Source organism: Plecotus auritus (assembly GCF_963455305.1).
Source record: "Plecotus auritus genome assembly, chromosome: 3".
In the NCBI taxonomy this organism is placed as follows: domain Eukaryota; kingdom Metazoa; phylum Chordata; class Mammalia; order Chiroptera; family Vespertilionidae; genus Plecotus; species Plecotus auritus.
In genome coordinates this window covers 214,448,154-214,466,799 of record NC_137772.1, presented here as the reverse complement: position 1 = coordinate 214,466,799, position 18,646 = coordinate 214,448,154, and the positions used below count along the sequence as shown (strand labels likewise).

Genomic DNA, 18,646 nt, shown 5'->3' with positions numbered 1-18,646 from the left:
AACCAACCGAGCCACAGCGGCCAGGGCTGTTTCCTTATTTTTCACGTGGCTGGTAGGACTACGTGGTCATGGTGGGTCTTCTATCACATGGTCTACAAAGCGTTTATAGACAAGACAGAGTGAAGAAAGCTCGCGTTCGTCCACTAAACAGGAAGGGTCTGGATCAACGGTGGGCTTCGCCTTGGCCAAGACGGGGTCTGCATCTTGGACTCTCTCCATCCTCTGCTGCACACCGGCAGGAGCCCCCACATGCTAAGGAACACAGCCCACCCCACCCCAACAGTCGTCTGTCAGTGAGCCATGAACAAACCATACACAGAGAGAAGCTCCTTTTTTTCTTCAATTTAATTGAAGTTACTTAGAAAAATAATCAGGCTTGAATGGCTTTTCCTGGAGGAAGGTTCAGGAACATTTCACGCTTTTGTTGGCAAAGTGGAATTCAGCTTTCTTGAACAGTACAGTAAGATACAGGGAGAGTTTTCTACAACAAGCCCTCTACTGCATACAGATATGTAAAAAAAAATCATACTCCACAGAGATGTTAAATTATATGTCCATATGCCCATACTGAACATGCTCCTAAGAAAATAGTACGGGCAGCCCCTTCCGTACCTGACAGAGTAGCAGACTGCAATGCGCCTGTTAACGGCCAACAGGCAAGCTGGCTGTAGAAGGTCCTATTGCCTGTTCATAGGGTCCAGTTGGTTGTGATGGGAAAAGGCTGGAGGAAATGTAGGAACATGGAGAGCGGTGAGGTCAGTCCTGCTGACATAGGAGTGGGCAAGGGAGGGATTCTGTTCCCCAGGACTGCACAGACTGTGTGTGTGCACGTGTGCGTGTGTGCGTGGGGAAGGACTGGGCTGAGAGATGTGCTCTGAGCACCACCCACTGGGACAGAGTCCCTCGGCTTCCTGCCAGGTTAGAACAGGGACTTTTGCAATCACCAGACCCCACCAGCTAAGTGTGCCAGGGACTGGCTTTGACCCCAGCACTAGTCCAGACCCCACCAGCTAAGTGTGCTAGGGACTGGCTTTGTTAGGGGAACCTTCTATGGGCAGGATTCAGACCCTGGGCTTCCAGGGCTTTGCCACCAGGACTGGTCTGACTGGAATTTCCACTGCCCACTGCTCTCCTGTGGCATCCAGGTCCTGAGCAAGCAGGACGGTGAAGCTCACCTGGTGGACAGGTAGGAAGGAAGGAAGGTCCCCTCTGAGACACCAGGGTCAGCAGAATGCCCTTTTTCCCAGACCAGCTGGGGAGGAGGGGGGCGGGGGGGGGGGTCCAGAGAAGATGCAGGGATTCCAACGCTGTGGCTAATAGGTCAGCAGGAATGTCCTTGTAAGTACTACCCTGACTGGACCTGGTTTTGAACACACGGCAGCACCCTTGAAAAGTGGCTCGGAGGTGGGACCCCTGCCTGTACTCTTCTCCAGCTAAGCACGCCACAGAAAGCATTTCAAACAGTTTTCTTTAACAAAACCCCACCAAGTTTTGTTTTCCAGGCACATTTTTAACCATGAATTCTTTTTAACCAAGGACACACTATTTTCTACATTCGGCAAAACAGTTGAATCAACTAAAAAAGTTTTATACCATTAGAAAATGAAACCTGAAAACAAAACACAAGGAGAAAGAGTCACTGCAGAACCATACGGATGTGTCATCCCCCCGAGGGACAATCTTTCTCACCGTAGAGAGAGAAAACGGATGACAGAAGGCGATCTGCACACAGCACCGAGCTCGCGCGCATAGCTGATCAAAGACAGGCACGGAAATGCAAAACTCAGGAAATCTAAGTGACTTTCCGTTTAAAACCCAAAGAACACACAGCGAACAATTCCACCCTATGGAACTGAAGAAGCACTCATCAAGAGTGGCGCTCACTCTGCTTGCATCGAGCAGCCTAAGGCTTGAGGCATAGGGGGACCACTGTGGCCTTACACCCGCCCACCCTTCTGTCCATAACACCCAAAACGTCCCTCCACTGGCCTGGGAGGGATGAAGTGTTGCCTGTGGTGGAATCCAGGATCAGAACCATTGCACATAAGGAAAAGTCGAATTCATTTGATAAGGTACCTCTGTTGCTTGGACACCGTGGTGCCGTTTGATTTTGTTTTTGGTTTCTGGAGAGGGGTTAAGAGAGGCAGTTTTTATCCTTGAAGAACTCAGATGGGCTAAATCAACCTAACCAAAGTATACTCTGCGGAACGCTAGCTCTGTGAGATGATCTGCAAAATGGAGTATTCTGGTCATGTAAGTTCAGGAAATGCTGCTGACGCAACGATCCTCTTGGGATTCACAATGCACAGCACACATTCAAGGCTCTGAAAAGTCCCGCAGAAAGGAAACGACTTAACTTCGTTTGCCAAGGATGTGTGACCACAAAGCTCTTATTTTGCATCACATGAACTTGACATCCCTGTGTTCTGTGGAGTGCATATTTTAAAATGCCGGACAACCTGTTTTATCAGCAGAAGCCCTGGTTCTGAGGAGAACAGTTTCCTTTGCCTGGAAATAGAGTTCAGAGTCCCACTTCCAGGGACAGCCGGAGACTGTCACTCTACGGGTAAAACATGTTGCATAAACCTCTATCCACCCAGGACAGAGTCGCTGTGCCCTTCACAAGGGGAGAGAGCATGGAAGGAGGTACACAGCGTTTATAAATAGCTCCAGCCACCTTCTTCCGGGCACACCTCACTCACATTCAATAAAATAATTTTCTCGGTGACATGTGGCAGCTGCTGCTCACCGAGCTGGCTCCGAGCTTTATCATACAATTTTAATAGTTTCTGTGAATAAATTATTCATTTTTTTGTTTGTTTGTTTTAGAATAGTCTTCTCACCCCTTGGCTATATACTGCATCAAAAACACAAAACAAAAAGCAAAATTTACCCACACCCCATCCCCCCCATCCCCTATTATTAGAACTATTATTATTATTATGTACAGTATCTGCTACCAACTCATTCACTAGCTGTAAGAGAGATGTGGCTCAAATTTCAACCAAGACGTGGGAAATGGCTGCCGGTGAGGAGCGTGAGCAGGTGTTCATTAGCAAAGAACAGGAAGTGGACATTTCCAGCCTGCCAGAGGAAAGGGGCACGAATTACCATCACGGAAGGCTGTCCTTGCTGCTCATGCGTGGCGATCACATAGCCGCTGATGGCCTCTTAGCCTTGGGAGGACTTGAGAGAGGGTGCGCATGTGCACGTGTGTACCAAGAGTCCACCCCTGACCTTCATGAGGGGTAGAAACGCCAGACCATTGCAAGTCCCCGAGCGTAGGAATCCTGCCACGGTATTATGTGGCAAGAGCAGAAGCAACATGGAAACGTGGGTGCTGGGCTAGAGATGACAGGAGGCGGCACTGGAAGCAGCTGAAGCTTCCCTTCTCTCACCCAAAGCAGACATCACTAATCGATCACCGCACTCTTCCAAGCAGTGCCTGGCAAATCTGTTCTGGGGTTAAAGGTGGACACTACCAATAAATTAGAGCAGGCACATGGTAGGAAATATTTTTGCCACCTATTGTGTGGGGCCTTGAGCTTGGATGATGCACCACATTCGGGGGCCTGCTCCAAGCATGTGGCTTTCAAATTTGGGTCATAGAAAAATGCAAATTTATAGGGGTCATGGACCTGCTTATAAACAGCCCAAGATATCGGAGGTTTGCAAATTGTCAAGCTGGATACTCGGTGTCCATGTAAAGCTTCTTGAGGGCCGAGACTACTGGTTTTGTTCAATGCTCTATCTGCAGGGCCTGGGACGAGGCCCAGCACATAGTAGTTGCTCAATAAATACTTGTTGACTATAAAGCAACAGCCATTTCGTCTTCATCACAACTGGCACTGCCAGTTAAAAATTTCTTTAGAAAAGCTTATTCTATCAGACTATTAACTCTGGTGGTGGTGGGTGAGGGTGGGGGGGGGAGCTACAATCAGCTCTCTCCTTGGGTTAAAAAAAAATCACATTTCTTTAGGGCAAGGGACTTTGGGGTTGATTGAAAATCGGTGTGGAATTAGTCCCTTGCAAAGGTGACTCTTTCCGTTTATTTCTGGCAGAATGTCAAGCACGGTGGCATCAACACACATCACAATGGTTCTTATCACACAGTGAGTCTATGAGCGGCGAGTGAGAACATTCACGCCCCCGAATGAGCGAGAGCAAGCGCAGAATGAAACACAGATTTCTTATGCTGCCACACAAAGAAATCTATACAGACACTATGTTTAAATAACTATAAATAACATTAATTAGAATTTATGGAATGCACAGTTCATGGAATTCACCGGAACACAAGGAAACCTTTGAGACAGTGTTGCAGTACTCAGGTCTAAAAACCAGGGACACCCAACCCTATTCCCCTGCAAAGCCAGCTGTCCTCCCCTACCAAGGATTTTAAATAATTCTCACTATGCTGCTCGCAGCATCATCCCCAAAGAAATATTACTTTACAAAATAACCCAATATTCATATAATTCTTTTGACAAATAAAAATCTTAAATTAAAAAGCATGATTCTCTCCCGCGTCCCCCCCTCCCCCTCCCCCAGCCCCCCCTCCCCCCCTCCCCTTTATTCCAATTTCAGGTAGCTTGGCACTGAGTAATTGAACATTAAAAAATCGAGTTTGTAGACTTCGTACAGCTGCGTTTGGTGCTCCGAGCTGATGTTCTGGAAGAACTCGGTGGTCATTTCGTCAGTAGTTCTTGTGGACTTGGCGTAGGTGGGGAACTTCAGGTAGCTGCCCACCCCCGCCAGCTGCAGGACGTAATTGGAATCCTCCTCCAGCGTCTCGTACTTGCCCACGAGGTCGTAGTGGATGTGGCACGGGTGGCAGAGGGAGTAGACGGTCTGCCAGTGCTCGTTGAAGGGCTCCTCGCGCTGGGTGTGCGGGTCGATGAGATACGCCACGAACTCCTCGAACTTGACGTCGTCGCCCTTGCGCAGGGCCTCCTGCGTGGCGTTCTTGCGCTGGCGCTTGATGATCTTGGTGCCGTAGCGCTTGTGGAAGGACGTGTTGTACTTCTGCGTGAACTTGTTGCGGTAGGCGGACACCAGCCTCTCGAAGGGCTCGCGGACGAACAGGAACTTCATGTAGCTTTTCAAGCGGTGGTTGATCTCGGGGATGCTGTACTGGTTGAGGGTCTTCAGGTTGGCCGAGACGTGCGCCTCGTTGGCCGGGATCTCCATGGGGTCGCTGTACTTGCCCCGCCCGGTCAGGACCATCATGAGGCGCTTCCAGTTGGTGCAGGCCACCTTGGGCACGTAGCAGTAGATGAGCTCGTGGTCCTCGTCCACCACCAGGTGCTTCAGGTCGTTGGGCGTCAGCACGCGCCGCTTGCGGCTCACGGCGCTGTTGGCCCGGCAGGTGTCGGTGACCTGGTCCCGCCGCATCTGGTGCAGGACTGCGGTGTTGGACAGCTCGAGCTGCAGAGGGGACACAAGAGGGATGAGAATTCAATACTCGGGCGGGATATTTGCACTTGGCCACATGCATCGCCGGGGTGGCCAGAGCAGGCCACTTAAGACAGCCAGCGGACCACTTAGTGGCCTACGTCTCCATCCCCTATTCTTGCTCTTTGTTCCACCATCCTTCCTTTGTGAAATAATAGAATGATCAACTCCATAACGTATGCATCACCCTCTCCATGCCTGGCATTTTGCTATAGCTACATAAATACAGTTTTTCTTTTTAAAATATATTTGTATTGATTTCAGAGAGAGGAAGGGAGCGGGGGAGAGAGTGAAACATCAATGATGAGAGAATCATTGATCTGCTGCCTCCTGCACGCACCCTACTGGGGATCGAGCCCACAACCCAGGCATGTGCCCTTGACTGGAATCAAACCTGGGACCCTTCGGTCCGCAGGCTAACACTCTATCCACTGAACCAAACTGGCTAAGGGCTATACAGTTTTTCTTTTCACTGTACAACAAATTTGAACCGTTGTTGATTTATTTAATACTAGAGGCCCAGTGCACGAAATTCATGCACTCAGGGGAGGGGGCCTCAGCCTGGATTGCGAGAGGGCTAAGGCCAGGTCAAGGGACCCCACTGGTGCAGGTTCAGGGCCGGGGAGGGACACGGGAGGTTGGCCAGCCAGGGAGGGATCGCAGGAGGGCTCCAGGGTGTGTCTGGCCCATCTCACTCAGTCCTGACTGGCAGGACCCCAGCAGCAAGCTAACCTACCGGTCAGAGCGTCTACCCCTTGGTGGTCAATGCACATCATAGCGAATGGTCAACTGGTTGACTGTCTGCCCCCTGGTGGTCAATGCACATCATAGTGAGCGGTTGAGCGACCTTAGCATATCATTAGCATATTACACTTTGATTGGTTGAATGGCCGACCGGACACTAAGCATATTAGGCTTTTATTATATAGGGTTACCAAGTACCTGCCATTGTGCCAGGCATCATGCTGCCAGGCCCTGCAGATACAGTAATAAAACAGTACACCCTGATGTCCAGCACCCCATCTGCTTGAAAGCAAGCAAGCACGGAGGGCTGACATTTGATTGCTCTATTTTGATGCAAGGGGGGGGGGTGGGCACTGTTCCTACAAGCCCGTCACTGTGGACATCTGTTGCTTGTTGCTTCCTCTGGCACCAGGGCCTCCATTTTCCTTTGGGAACCTGTTCTCCATTCTCAGTTCCCTTTTCTCTCAAGCTGCCGAGCTGTGTGGATGGCCCCTGGAGCGTGGCGACAGGGAGGGGCTGGGCTGGGAATGAAGGGCGCGGAGCAGAAAGACACAGGGATGTATCCCGGTGACATCATCTGAGTACCTAGGCCTGTACGTGGCTGAAACCAGACCCCTGACTCCTGGGCTTTTGTTATGTTAGTGAATACATTTGCTTTCCTGTGTAAGGCAGTTGGAGTCTGGATGATATTATTTGCAACAAAAACATTTGGGTAGCCAAAACCGGTTTGGCTCAGTGGATAGAGTGTCGGCCTGTGGACTGAAGGGTCCCGGGTTCGATTCCGGTCAAGGGCATGTACCTTGGTTGTGGGCACATCCCCAGTGGGAGGTGTGCAGGAGGCAGCTGATTGATGTTTCTCTCTCATCAATGTTTCTAGCTCTCTATCCCTCTCCCTTCCTCTCTGTAAAATATCAATAAAATATATTAAAAAAAAACAAAAAAACATTTGCGTATTTGCACGTGTTACCTCTGAGCTTTTCGTTTATGCCATATTCATCTATCCCGTCAGATGTGGGCAGATCTAACAGTGTACAAGGCCCTCCCTCTATTCTGCTCCGCTGGGAGATACGCCCTTTTCCTAAAGGGCTCACAGGCTAGGAGGCACCAGGCCAGAGAGCCGGCAGCCTCCATCGGGCCACAGGGAAGATGTGTGTGCTCCTCTACATTCTAGGAGCAAGAGTTCCTCCCCAAAAGGCCATTCGCTTCCAGGCTGAGCCAGTTCTCATGAACCACCTAGAACAGTGGTCGGCAAACTCATTAGTCAACAGAGCGGCAAACCGAATGTGGCTCGCGAGCCGCGGTTTGCCGACCACTGACCCAGAATAAGAGACAGGAGACCAGACCACCTTGGCGCGCCTGCAGCTTGGCCTCCAACACCCTATTGTTCAGCCCTAGGTCATGGAATTCACTGTTTATTTTGAACAGGAAAACGATGACCTTTGCATACCCTGACTTCTTAGCAGATCTACCCCTCACCTGAAGAACATTCATGCCATTAAAAACAAAACAACAGGTCGTCCTAAAGCCGCGGTTTGCCACGCTGTTGACTAATGAGTTTGCCGACCACTGTCCTAAAGGAAAGAGGAGGGCCAGGAAGGAAAAAGGGCCCATCAATTTTGCCCATTTGAATCGCGATGGGCAGTTTTGAAGGCAATAAATTATTCAAAGAGCAGAGAAACGGGGGATTCAGCATCCCTCCCACCCCGCCGCCTTGTTCCCCAGCTCTTTTCAGATGGAGACAATTCTCTGTGCCTTCTGCGTCCCCAGGGAGGTCGCATGTCAGTTAATACTGCATTCAGGACCACAAAGCCATGCAAAATAGAAAGGATAGCAGCGTATCACTTTACGTCCAATTGTAGAGACAGAAAATAACTCAGTGGGGCTTCGCAATGTGGTATCTGAGGTTTCTTTCTCTTCCATTTCCTCCTTCTCCGCGCCAGCTGGGGTGGCGAATGGCACACCTGTAGCAGCGAGGCACGCACCATTTCCCTGAGGACTCAGGCCAGAGAGAACAGCACGTTCTCGATCGCGAGACACAGCCAGGCCCCTTCGGGGGGAGGAAGTCCACCTGGGCCTCCAGTGTTGAATTTTTAGACAAACTGTTTTTTAAAACTTTTTATTTTAAAATAAATACAGACGGGTGTTGATTTAACTTATAAAAAATACAACGTTACTTAAAATATGCACAAATATAAAAGCAGGTATACGTGACCCACACAAATGTGAACATTGAAATGGACATATTAATTGATGGATGATACGCACACACACACTCTCTCTCTCTGAGTGGCCAGACTATTATGCGTTCAGAGATCATAATAATCTGGCCACTCAGTGTATGTCCGCCTTCTTGTTGCTCGTCACCTGGCTGTACCTTCCTCTTCTTACAAGGACACCAGTCCTACTGGATTAGGGTCTGCCCTAAGTGGACTCAATTTAATCACCCCTTTGAAGGCCCTGTCTCCAAATCCAGTTACATTAGAAGAGGCTGGGGGATGGGACTTCAACATGTGAATCTGGAGTTGTGGGGAGTTCATCCCACCAGGAGAGGTGGATGCTGCTGGCCCAGGAACCTGCGTTGAGAATCACGGCGTTGCACTATGAGGGAAGGACTGTGATGTGATATCCCTCGCCCAATCGTAGCTACTCCTAATTACAGAACACGGAACCCAGGTTCGTCGCCGGCTGCCAAGGGCGTCCCGGATCTGCCTCCAGTTCCAGCCCTGATTCCCCCCACCTCCCTTTCATCTCCCAAAAGTATAGATTAGGCCAGAGCGAGGGCTGGTTCTAGGAAACTGTGGCCACGGCTGCAGGCTCTGGGCGACCCTTCTCGTTTGGGTGCCTATTTTTAATTTGGACATTTAAAAAAAGGCATCTATAATCCGTTTAGGTACCACATTTAGGGACGGTTTGAAAAAGTCTTTCAAACTTTCTTGCGTTTCATCTTAAAAGGAAGAGAAGCTGGTTGCCCTTAAATTAAAACATCTTCTGTGGTATTTACATTTCTCTCACGCAGGAGGACCCAACCGAAGGAGCAGCAGCCTCCCGGAGAACAGTGGAATCCCAGAGAAAAAGGTAAATTTGGAGGCATCAGGTGAGGGGCGCTGAGCGAAATCTGCCATTAACAACCATTAGCTTGGGCCCAGCCTCGGTTTCTCCACTTGAAAATCCTAATACAAACCCCCCCCACCCCCAACACCTCATGCTCGACCATCAATCATCCTGTGGTGTTTAGGATGGGGGAGGGGCAGAGGAGACACTGACTGCCTGACTTGCTGTGATTCTATATTTCTTTCAGGTACAGAAATTCCTAAACTCTCATGAAAAGGGCAACTCATGAGGAATCACTAGTGAAACCACACCCACAGCAAAAAAGAGGCACACAGTATAAGTAAGCATACTAGCTACCATTTACTGAGCACTTACTATGTTCCAGCCCCTGTTAATCGTTAGCGTTCTAAATAAGATTAGTGTTCCCAATTTATGGATGGGAAAACGGAGGGGCAGGGAGAATAAGTAACTGGCTGACGATCAGGCAGCTAGACACTGGGGCTGGGGTTCAAATCCAGGCAGCCTGTGCTTTGAAACCACGGACTGTGCAGCCTCCCACGGTCCGTAGACTCACCTGGGGGTCACCAGCTCCAGAGCAGCCCTTAAATCATGGGTCTCAACCCTGGCTGCTCACTGGGACCACAGGGGAGCTTTAAACTCCAGTGAGGCCTGAGGCCCACCTCAGAGATCTGGTGTACCTGCTCTGGGTGTGCTCAGCTCTAGGGATGCTAAAGGTGCCCAGGCGGGGACCCCTGCCCAAGTGGCTTCAATGTCAGAAGCTGCAACCTAAAGCACAGACTGGACTCGAACAGGGACCTGCATGTGACCTCGGGCAAGTTGCACTTCCTGGTCCTCAGATCTAATGGAAATGGGCTTTGCACTCAATAGGGCCAGAGGTCAAAGGACTAGAGCCGTGGTCGGCAAACTGCGGCTCGCGAGCCACATGCGGCTCTTTGGCCCCTTGGGTGTGGCTCTTGCACAAAATACCACGGCCTGGGCGAGTCTATTTTGAAGAAGTGGCGTTAGAAGAAGTTTAAGTTTAAAAAATTTGGCTCTCCAAAGAAATTTCAGTCGTTGTACTGTTGATATTTGGCTCTGTTGACTAATGAGTTTGCCGACCACTGGTCTAGAGGGTCACGGGTCTCAGATGTCTTTGGGTGTGTCCATAGAGAACCGCTGGGAATTCTAGAATGCTTAAACTTCCATGTTTAGAAAAGAAAGGAGAAAAATATTGGGCCTTTAAAGAACCAATCTGGTCTGATCCTGCTGCAAAATGTAAAGGGTTTGGGAAAGAGGTGATTCCAGGTTAATTGACAGGAACATTGCCAGGGGAATTGGTTTCTTAGGATTTGAACCCATCACAAAGGGAAACACCTGTTTGATTGCAAGGATGGAAGAAAAGGTGCAATGGGTGGGAAGCCCTAGGAAATGAGGCGGGGGTGCATGAGACGTCTTGTGGGGTGACCCAGGGCTGGGCACTGACCAGGCTCACCTGACAAGGTAAGCCACAGCTCTGAGCTCCGGGGGCAGACACAAGCGAGTCCAGTAGAACCTCGCTCTAAGGGACTAATTCAGGCGAGGGGGTGTCTGGGAAAGCCAAAAGTACGTTATATAATAAGTAGGTTTTCCGAATGTGTTTGTTAAAAAATTGACAAATTAGTTAATTTGTTTTTTTACTAATGCCAGACACATGTGTGTAATTAAAGTTAAGTATGTATGAAAGGTTTAATTTCACAGAAAAGCTTTCTATACGTATTACAGTAATTTTAAATTTATACTGAATAGGCCTAGTAAATGCGTGCATTCACCAGTCACCATGAGTAAACGAATGCACACGGCCGGGGGCGTGGCTTAGGGGGCGTGGCCTAGCGCGTGTGGGAACATTGATGGCTGCAGAAAGTCAGGTCAGAGACAGCAGAACTGACTACCGCTTGCAATGTGGTGTGGTCACCGGCTAATCATTCCCCAACACTGTTCACGGGCGACACCTCTTGGGTTTAAATACGTAGACTTGAGTTGTAGATATGTAACATTTATTTATGTCGGCGAAATTACTACAGTGTGTTTTCCAACACATGGCCTATTCGCTAAAACTTATTAAAAATAACTCTGAATTAATAACGACAACAAAAAATAATCTGTTACTTTAAGCAAATCTTGGTTAAAAGCATTTTAAAATGAACAAGGTGTTGATTTCTGCGTATGACATACGGACCGGAAATTTTGTCCGTTAAATCTGAAGTCCGTGAAATCGAGGCCCACACCATGGAGGGTTTCCTGCAGAGCAGTGGTTCTCAACCTTTCTAAGGCCGCGACCCTTTAATACAGTTGCTCATGTTGTGGTGACCCCAACCATAAAATTATTTTCGTTGCTACTTCATAACTGTAATTTTGCTACTGTTAATGAATCGTAATGTAAATATCTGTGTTTTCCGATGGTCTTAGGCTCTACAGCAGCGGTTCTGACCCACAGGTTGAGAACCGCTAGCAGGGTCGCCTAAGACCATCGGAAAACACAGATATTTACATTACGATTCATAACAGTAGCAAAATTACAGTTATGAAGTAGCAACGAAAATAATTTTATGGTTGGGGATCACCACAACATGAGGAACTGTATTAAAGGGTCGCGGCCTTAGAAAGGCTGAGAACCACTGCTCTAGAGGGTCCTTTTAGGCTTGTGGGTAAGGCACTTCTTTTGTGTGCAGGGTTTGAATCCGGTGACCTCGGTTAGGGTCAGAAACTCCACTGGGAGGCGGGGGTATGCCACTTCAGCCTTACCCACGTGGTCATGAGGGAATGGGGACCCTGTCTTTGAAGGTCTTTCAGTTTCTGGAGAGCAGCCAGAAAACCAGACTGTATGTGTCATCCCTGCATTCTTTAATGTTAGCTACAATTGAAATAGTTTTGTTTTTTTCTTAAATGCCGTGGGCCAAACCGTACTTGTTGGGGCTGGGTTTGCCTGTGGGCCACCAGCTGGCGCCCTCACCCAGGCATTTGAGGTTGGGACCAGTGAGGAGGGCCCTTGTGGAGCCTCTGGCCCACCTGCCTCTCTCAGGGGGGGCAGTGCAGGGAGGGGAACCGGGTGGAATGGGCAGACTGCAGGAGCTCCAGAGTGCAACCGGGACGCTGACCGTCAGCAGCAGGTACTGAGAGAAACCAGTGGAAGCTCAGCTCTCTCAGCCCCCCCCTCTCTACCCGCCTCACCTGCCTCTGTAATGCTCACCGCAGTTTACACACTTATTCTGTGTGTCTCTCCCTTCTGGAATGCAAACTCTGAGGGGGCAGGTGGTTTCCGTTTTTAGTTCACTCTGTATCCCCAGTGTCGGCACATAGTAGGCCCTGAAAGCAGCAGTCGCCACCCTTTCAGACCTCACGGACCACCCGTGTCCATGGACCACTGGCTGGCGACCGCTGCCTTAAAGCTTTGTGGAGTGAATGAATGCATGCCGGAATGAATGACTGGGGGACGGCGGGGATTTTTAAGGCCACCAAATGCCTGATGAGGCTGCGCAGGCTTCCTGCCACTGCCCCTGCGGCCCCATCCCACCTTCCCACGGAGGGTTTCTGGCGCAGATCCTGCAGCCGAGCAAGAGCTCAGCCTCAGCCCAGCGGCTGGAGGCCAGGAGACAGGCAGCTGGGCTCTGGGTGTCGGGTGGAAATGGGCTCCGGTGACAGCAACAGCCTCTGCTGAGGGGGAAACTGGTACTTTCCACCCATCTGGCGAGGCCAGGAAACAGGAGGAGGGAAATGGTGAGAGGGGGTACGGGCCGCCAAGGGCTGCCCTGGGGTTTTGACGTGGGGAGCAAGCTGCCAGGGCTCCCCTCCAGCCCGGCCAGGTGCGACTTGAAGGCCTCCTTTCCATCTCGGATCAGCTGTTAGGGCTTCCGGAGGCCTGGGCAGGGGGCGGGAGGGGCACAGGAACAGGGATGGGGTGGCTGCCAAGCTGGACTGGCCTCCGATGAATGGTGGCCCGGAACAGGGACAATGGTGGGGAAGGGCTGCGGCTCCCCCACTGCTGGGGAGGCTGGGATTCCTGGGAAATCAGAAGTCAGAGGGCGGGCAGAGTGTGCACCTGCTGACGGAGCTGAATGCCGGCAGGAGAGAGGGAGGAGGGTTCCGCTGCGCAGCCTCAAACTGCTGAGGGCGCCCCAACCCAAGCGCCTCCCCAAGGGCAGTGCTATTCAGGGGCAGGGCGCTGTGACACCCCCAGCTTCTCCATCTGCTCTCTCCCTCCTTGGACCAATGGGCTCTGTTGACTCTTTCTGCTTCTCTTCCCAGACTCACTAGAATGTTCTACTACTCATCTTCTGTCCAAATCACTTGACCTTTTCAGGCTTGCTTTCCCATCTGTAAAATGGGGACAATTAAGAGTGTCTACTTCTCTGGGTTGCTTTGAGGGTTCAGTGAGCGCCCACCAGGAAAACACTAGCCTGGCACACAGAAGGCACGCAGTAAACAGTAATTCTCTTTATCACTGGGAGTATGTGAGGGTTGCTTCCTAAGGCCGGCAGGATAGCAGGCATATTGCTCTGCCTTCCTCTGCCTCATAGCAATTCTCAATCTTTAGTGTCGCTAAGAATCACAGCAGGTGTTTGGTACAATGGGGACTCCTGAGAAATTGTGACTCAGTGGGTCTGGGTGTCCTCGGTACCTGCTCCTGACCACGGCCCTGAGGGAGGGATCCTGTAAAGCTGCTGGCCCTGTGTCCCACTGAGAATTGCTGAGGCAGCATTTGCTTTTACAGGAGCGGGTCTGCAGTTAACCATCCAACACATTTGTCATCTGTGCGAAATGTCTGGCTCGCGGCCATTCAATATCTCGCTGACACAGACGACAGACAGAGGCAATGGGAGGCCACGTGGATTGGCAGCTGCTAAGCACATTGGTGCTCCGCAGAGCAATTTTCCCGGTATGTAGAGATTAGCTATTCATATGTATCAGCAGGCTCTACAGCGTGCATTGGAATTTCAGAGTGAACTATGGATGGAGAGATCCGAAAAGGTCAACTTACTTCTTAATCAAGTAGCACGTTTCAACAGTATCCCGTTTCCCTATTGTTCCAAAGGGACCCGCGAGACACTCTCTTGGGCTTTCATGGTGCATGTTTTGTGTTTCTTTCTTCCATAAAGAGGAGAGGCTGAGCCAACTCTGGAGATGGGGCCCCAAACCCTCCTCCCATCCCTGCCCGGGAGGCACTGCCCCCTCCTCCCCCACCCCCATCACCAACACAGCTGGGCCCCCATGGAGCCACCTTGACCTCTTAGTCTGAAGCTGCTCCACCCTGGTCAGAGTTATATCACCGAGAATGAAGGGCGTTTACCTCATTTCCCTCCTCCAGGGCCTCAGGACAGAGCCTGGGTATCTCTCCATCCAGGTGCCAAGCATTCAGGGCTTAGAAAAGGGCGAACAGCTTTGTGCCCACACATTAGTGCCTTTCCAGCGCGAAGATTTTTTGTCTGTCTCAGTCACTTCACTGCCTCTCCCTCTCCCAAGGATGGTCCACTTGGGAGCTTAATGGAAGGCCACCATCGAGCACTTCAGGGGCAAACACATCTAAATTCACGTGCTGTGTCCTGAGAAACGTACAGAACATTTTTTTTTTTAATCCTGGGCTGCCTCTCAGGTCATGTCTGGGGCATACAAATACACATAACATACACATAACACACCATACATGATGTCCTGGGCTTCAACCTGGGGCCCAGACATGAATAAGATGCCCTCAAGTTAAGGACATCAGAGTGCACACATCCTTGTCCCAGAGCTTTTGAGTGATTCACTCCCCTAGAGCAGCCGTGGGCAAACTACAGCCCACGGAGCCGAAAGAGCGGAGGGTTCTCTTGCTCTCCCCTCCGCTCCTTTACTTTGAATTTATATTAGTTCACACAAACACTCCATCCATGCTTTTGTTCCGGCCCTCCGGTCCAGTTTAAGAACCCATTGTGGCCCTCGAGTCAAAAAGTTTGCCCACCCCTGCCCTAGAGTCTTCGGAACACTGAGCTTTGAGTTGGAAAACACCTTGGCGATCACCTGATCCCATGTTCTGATGTGTAGGTGGCAGAACTGAGGCCCAGCGATGGGAACTCATCACCCACTCCTGGGAGGGGCAGCCCTAGGCCTGGACCCCGCCTTCCCTTGTGGGTTTGGCTGCTGTGTATAGAGAGAAGCATCTACTAGTATTGTGAAGAGAGGAATCTTCTCATTCCATCCACCTGGCAGCCCTGGTTGATGGCACAGAGATGAATTCAGGGACAGCGTGAGGGGTGGTGCCCAAGTGCCATCCACGTGGTGCTGAACCACCTCTGTGAGCTATAGAAGACGTCCCTGCTACCTGCTACCAACCTAAGGGGAGTGTTTTGGTGACACATGTGGGTCATATTCAGTGGGAATTCTAACACCAATTTTGTGTTTTAAAAAGAATAGTGACCTTGTTTGGGCCAGGGGAAGGAAATAAAAGAATTAATTTTAGGGTAGAATTTCTTTTTATCTTCACCAGAAGATATATTTATTGATTTGAGAGAGAGAGAGAGATCTATGTGCGAGGGAAACGTCCATCGGTTGCCTCCCATACATGCCCCGAGTGAGGATTGAACCTGAAACCTAGATATGTGCCCTGACCAGGAATCGAACTGTAACCTTTTGGTGTACAGGATGATGCTCCAACCAACGGAGCCATCAAGCCGGAGCCAGGATAGAATTTTTATAGAAAACTAGTGGCCCTGCACACGAATCCCTGCATGAGTAGCTCACTGCCACTTGCCTCAGCTGGCCGCCCAGCCCACTGCCGCCCCTAGCCCTCCGCTGCACGTAGCTCATTGCTTCACCCTCCTGTAGCTCTCTGCAGCTTGTAGCTCACTGCCCTGCCCTCCTCTAGCTCTCTGCGGCTTGTAGCTTGCTGCCCGCCCTTCTGCTGATGGGTGGTTACACGTCACATGTTACCTCTTTATTATAAGGATTAGTGTCTCCCTGAACCCATTAAATAGATACTGAGCAAATACTGAGAGCATTTGGTTTCTCACCCTGCCTAGAAGCCTGGGATTCTGCTGAGTTGACCTGACACAGGGGTCGGAGGTCAGATGCTGGAATCAGGCAGACATATCTGGATATGACTCCTGACAACACCCCTGACTAGCCACATGACCCATTTCCACTCTCCCAGCCTCAGTTTCCTCGTCTGTAAGGTAAGGGTTGATAGTAGCACATACATCACCAGCTGTCATGAGGTTTAAAGGAATAAGGTCTGCAAAGAATTAAGCATATCCCCTGGCATGCAGCCGTTCTTCATGCACAGGCAATTAATAATCAAAGTTAAAGCTTCTTTCCCATGAAAAATTGAGGTCTTCTTTCCTTGTATCTGTTTCCATCAAGCGGCAGAGTGGCGTAAAACACAGGCTCTGCAGCCAAGATTTACAGTAAAACCTGGCTCCACCACCTACCGGAGGTGGACCTTGGGTTACTTAACACGGGCCTCAGTATTCTCATCTGTAAAATGGGCATATAAGACAGCACTGACCTCCTAAGGTTCTATGTGATGCTGAAAACAGCTTCCTTTATGTTCCATGCACTGGGGTGTGTAGGTGATGGCACCGAAGGCATCACTCACCTTGCATTCAGGCCAATGTGGTTATGAAATGATAAAGAAGTCCCTTGCACTCACCTTCCTTAACTAGGCCTCCGTACCAACAAGGAGGGAGAGTGGCTGATGTCACCTGTCCTTTCACTTCCCCTGCCTTCCCAGGGTGGAGGCCAAATAGTGCTGAGTACAGGGTGGAGCGGGAGAGAAAGCCCAAGCCTGCATGTGCCCGCACGCCCAGGTCACACCTGGCCTCTGCTAGGCAGGCACACATCGTCCCTGGCCCCCAGCTGACCCAGCCTGCTGCCTGCAGGCCCACTGGGCCCCTCGGTGGGATTTGGATTGGTCAGCCTTCTCCCACTGGCCAGCGGGTCACTGACCTCCTGGTCTTATGCTCCATCCCTTGGGAGGTCACCTCAACCTGGCAGCTGCCCCCAACCTTTTCTTTACTCATCAACAAGTGCTGGGGGTGATAGTGAGAGGAGGCAAGGCAAAGCAAGGTAAGGGTTGTCTTCGGGGGACACTCTAACAGGTCACAGATGAGGAAAGGAAGGCTTTACAATGCAGTCCGGGTGGCAGCTGACAAGTGCTAACTCAGGGACTGGAGGTACCTGGTGTTGGACTCTGAGACCTTGCACTGGCTAGCCCAGAGGCCTGGGGCTTTCTTAACCTCCTCAAGTCTCTATTTCCCCATCTGCAAAATGGGCAAACAAGAGCCCCTGCCTCAAAGGTGGCTGAAAAGACCAGATGAGTTATAGTATTCACTCAGCATGTAAGTCAAGCATGTTAAACTCGCGGCCCGCGAATATTTTTGCGGCCCACCCCATATAACGGTATGTAAGAAACGTTTTAATAAAAATTTCGTAACTTAATTTTTACAATATCCTGTTATAGTAATTATTAATAACGAACTACAACGTTCGCTAATGACTGATTACTATAACTGTGTTGCATTCATTTCCCTTACGCGCAGGCGCACCATTTCTCTCCACTAATACTAGCCACAAATATTATAGCAGCCGATTGCCACATCATTAGTCTTGGACTGTCTTGTTTGGTGTGTGCAACAGGAAATATTTCGCTTTCGGAGAACAAGAAAAATAGGTTTATTCGCGTTACGCTTATTCATTTGTGCATTACGCTTATTCAGTGTCTGGTAAGATAATGTTCAAGAAAAAAGATTACTTTTTATTAAAATGTTCTATTATTTTATGTTAACGATGACTCATTTATTTCAGCCCTTTGTATTCAGCATGTTTCTATGAAAATTGAAGCCTTTGTTTTTTTGCGGCCCACAAAACCTTAACCTTGTTTATTTGGCCCGTGTGAGCCTTTGAGTTGGACATGCTTGGTGCAGGAGCTCATTATCTCACAGGCGGGTGTGAGGCTGGAGGAGGATCAGAGCTCAGGCCACGCCTTTCCTTGGCGGGGAATGATCTCCCCTAGAAAGGGCAGCTCCTGCGAGGCTGGGGAGGGAAGACGGAGCTGGGCTAGAGAAGGCCATGGAAGCAGGGGTGGGGCGGGGGAACAGGAGGCGCAGATGCAGCGTCAGAGACACCAGGGCACCTGTGGGTGGGGCTCGATGGCAGTCCCTGCACACGCTGTGCCCAAAGTGGCGGAGACAGGCCGACCTGCGAAGCTGCATGAGCTGCAGGGCCCCCGGAGGCTGCAGCACGCCAGGCCTTCCAGAAAGGAAGCTTCGCAGACATGATGACACCGTGGAGCGAGGGAATCTCTTTTTATACACTAAGTGGCATTCTCCGAGACAACGCAGCGAACAGTGAGGGTCAGAAAGCAAGTGGGTCAGGGTCTGGGGAGGGG

The 18,646-nt window shown here is 50.4% G+C and overlaps 1 protein-coding gene across 2 annotated transcripts in view; it reads right to left on the bottom strand.

Annotated features, from left to right (window-relative positions):
* Positions 1-4,572: 4,572 nt before the first annotated feature.
* CHST11 (carbohydrate sulfotransferase 11) overlaps positions 4,573-18,646 on the bottom strand; it is a gene marked incomplete at its 3' end in the record, with an annotated part of 240,621 nt that continues 226,547 nt past the window's right edge. For both annotated transcript variants that reach the window (XM_080662898.1, XM_080662899.1), the window contains exon 3: positions 4,573-5,427. In XM_080662898.1, coding sequence (XP_080519024.1) covers positions 4,573-5,427 — 855 coding nt within the window. The remainder of the gene's footprint in view (positions 5,428-18,646) is intronic.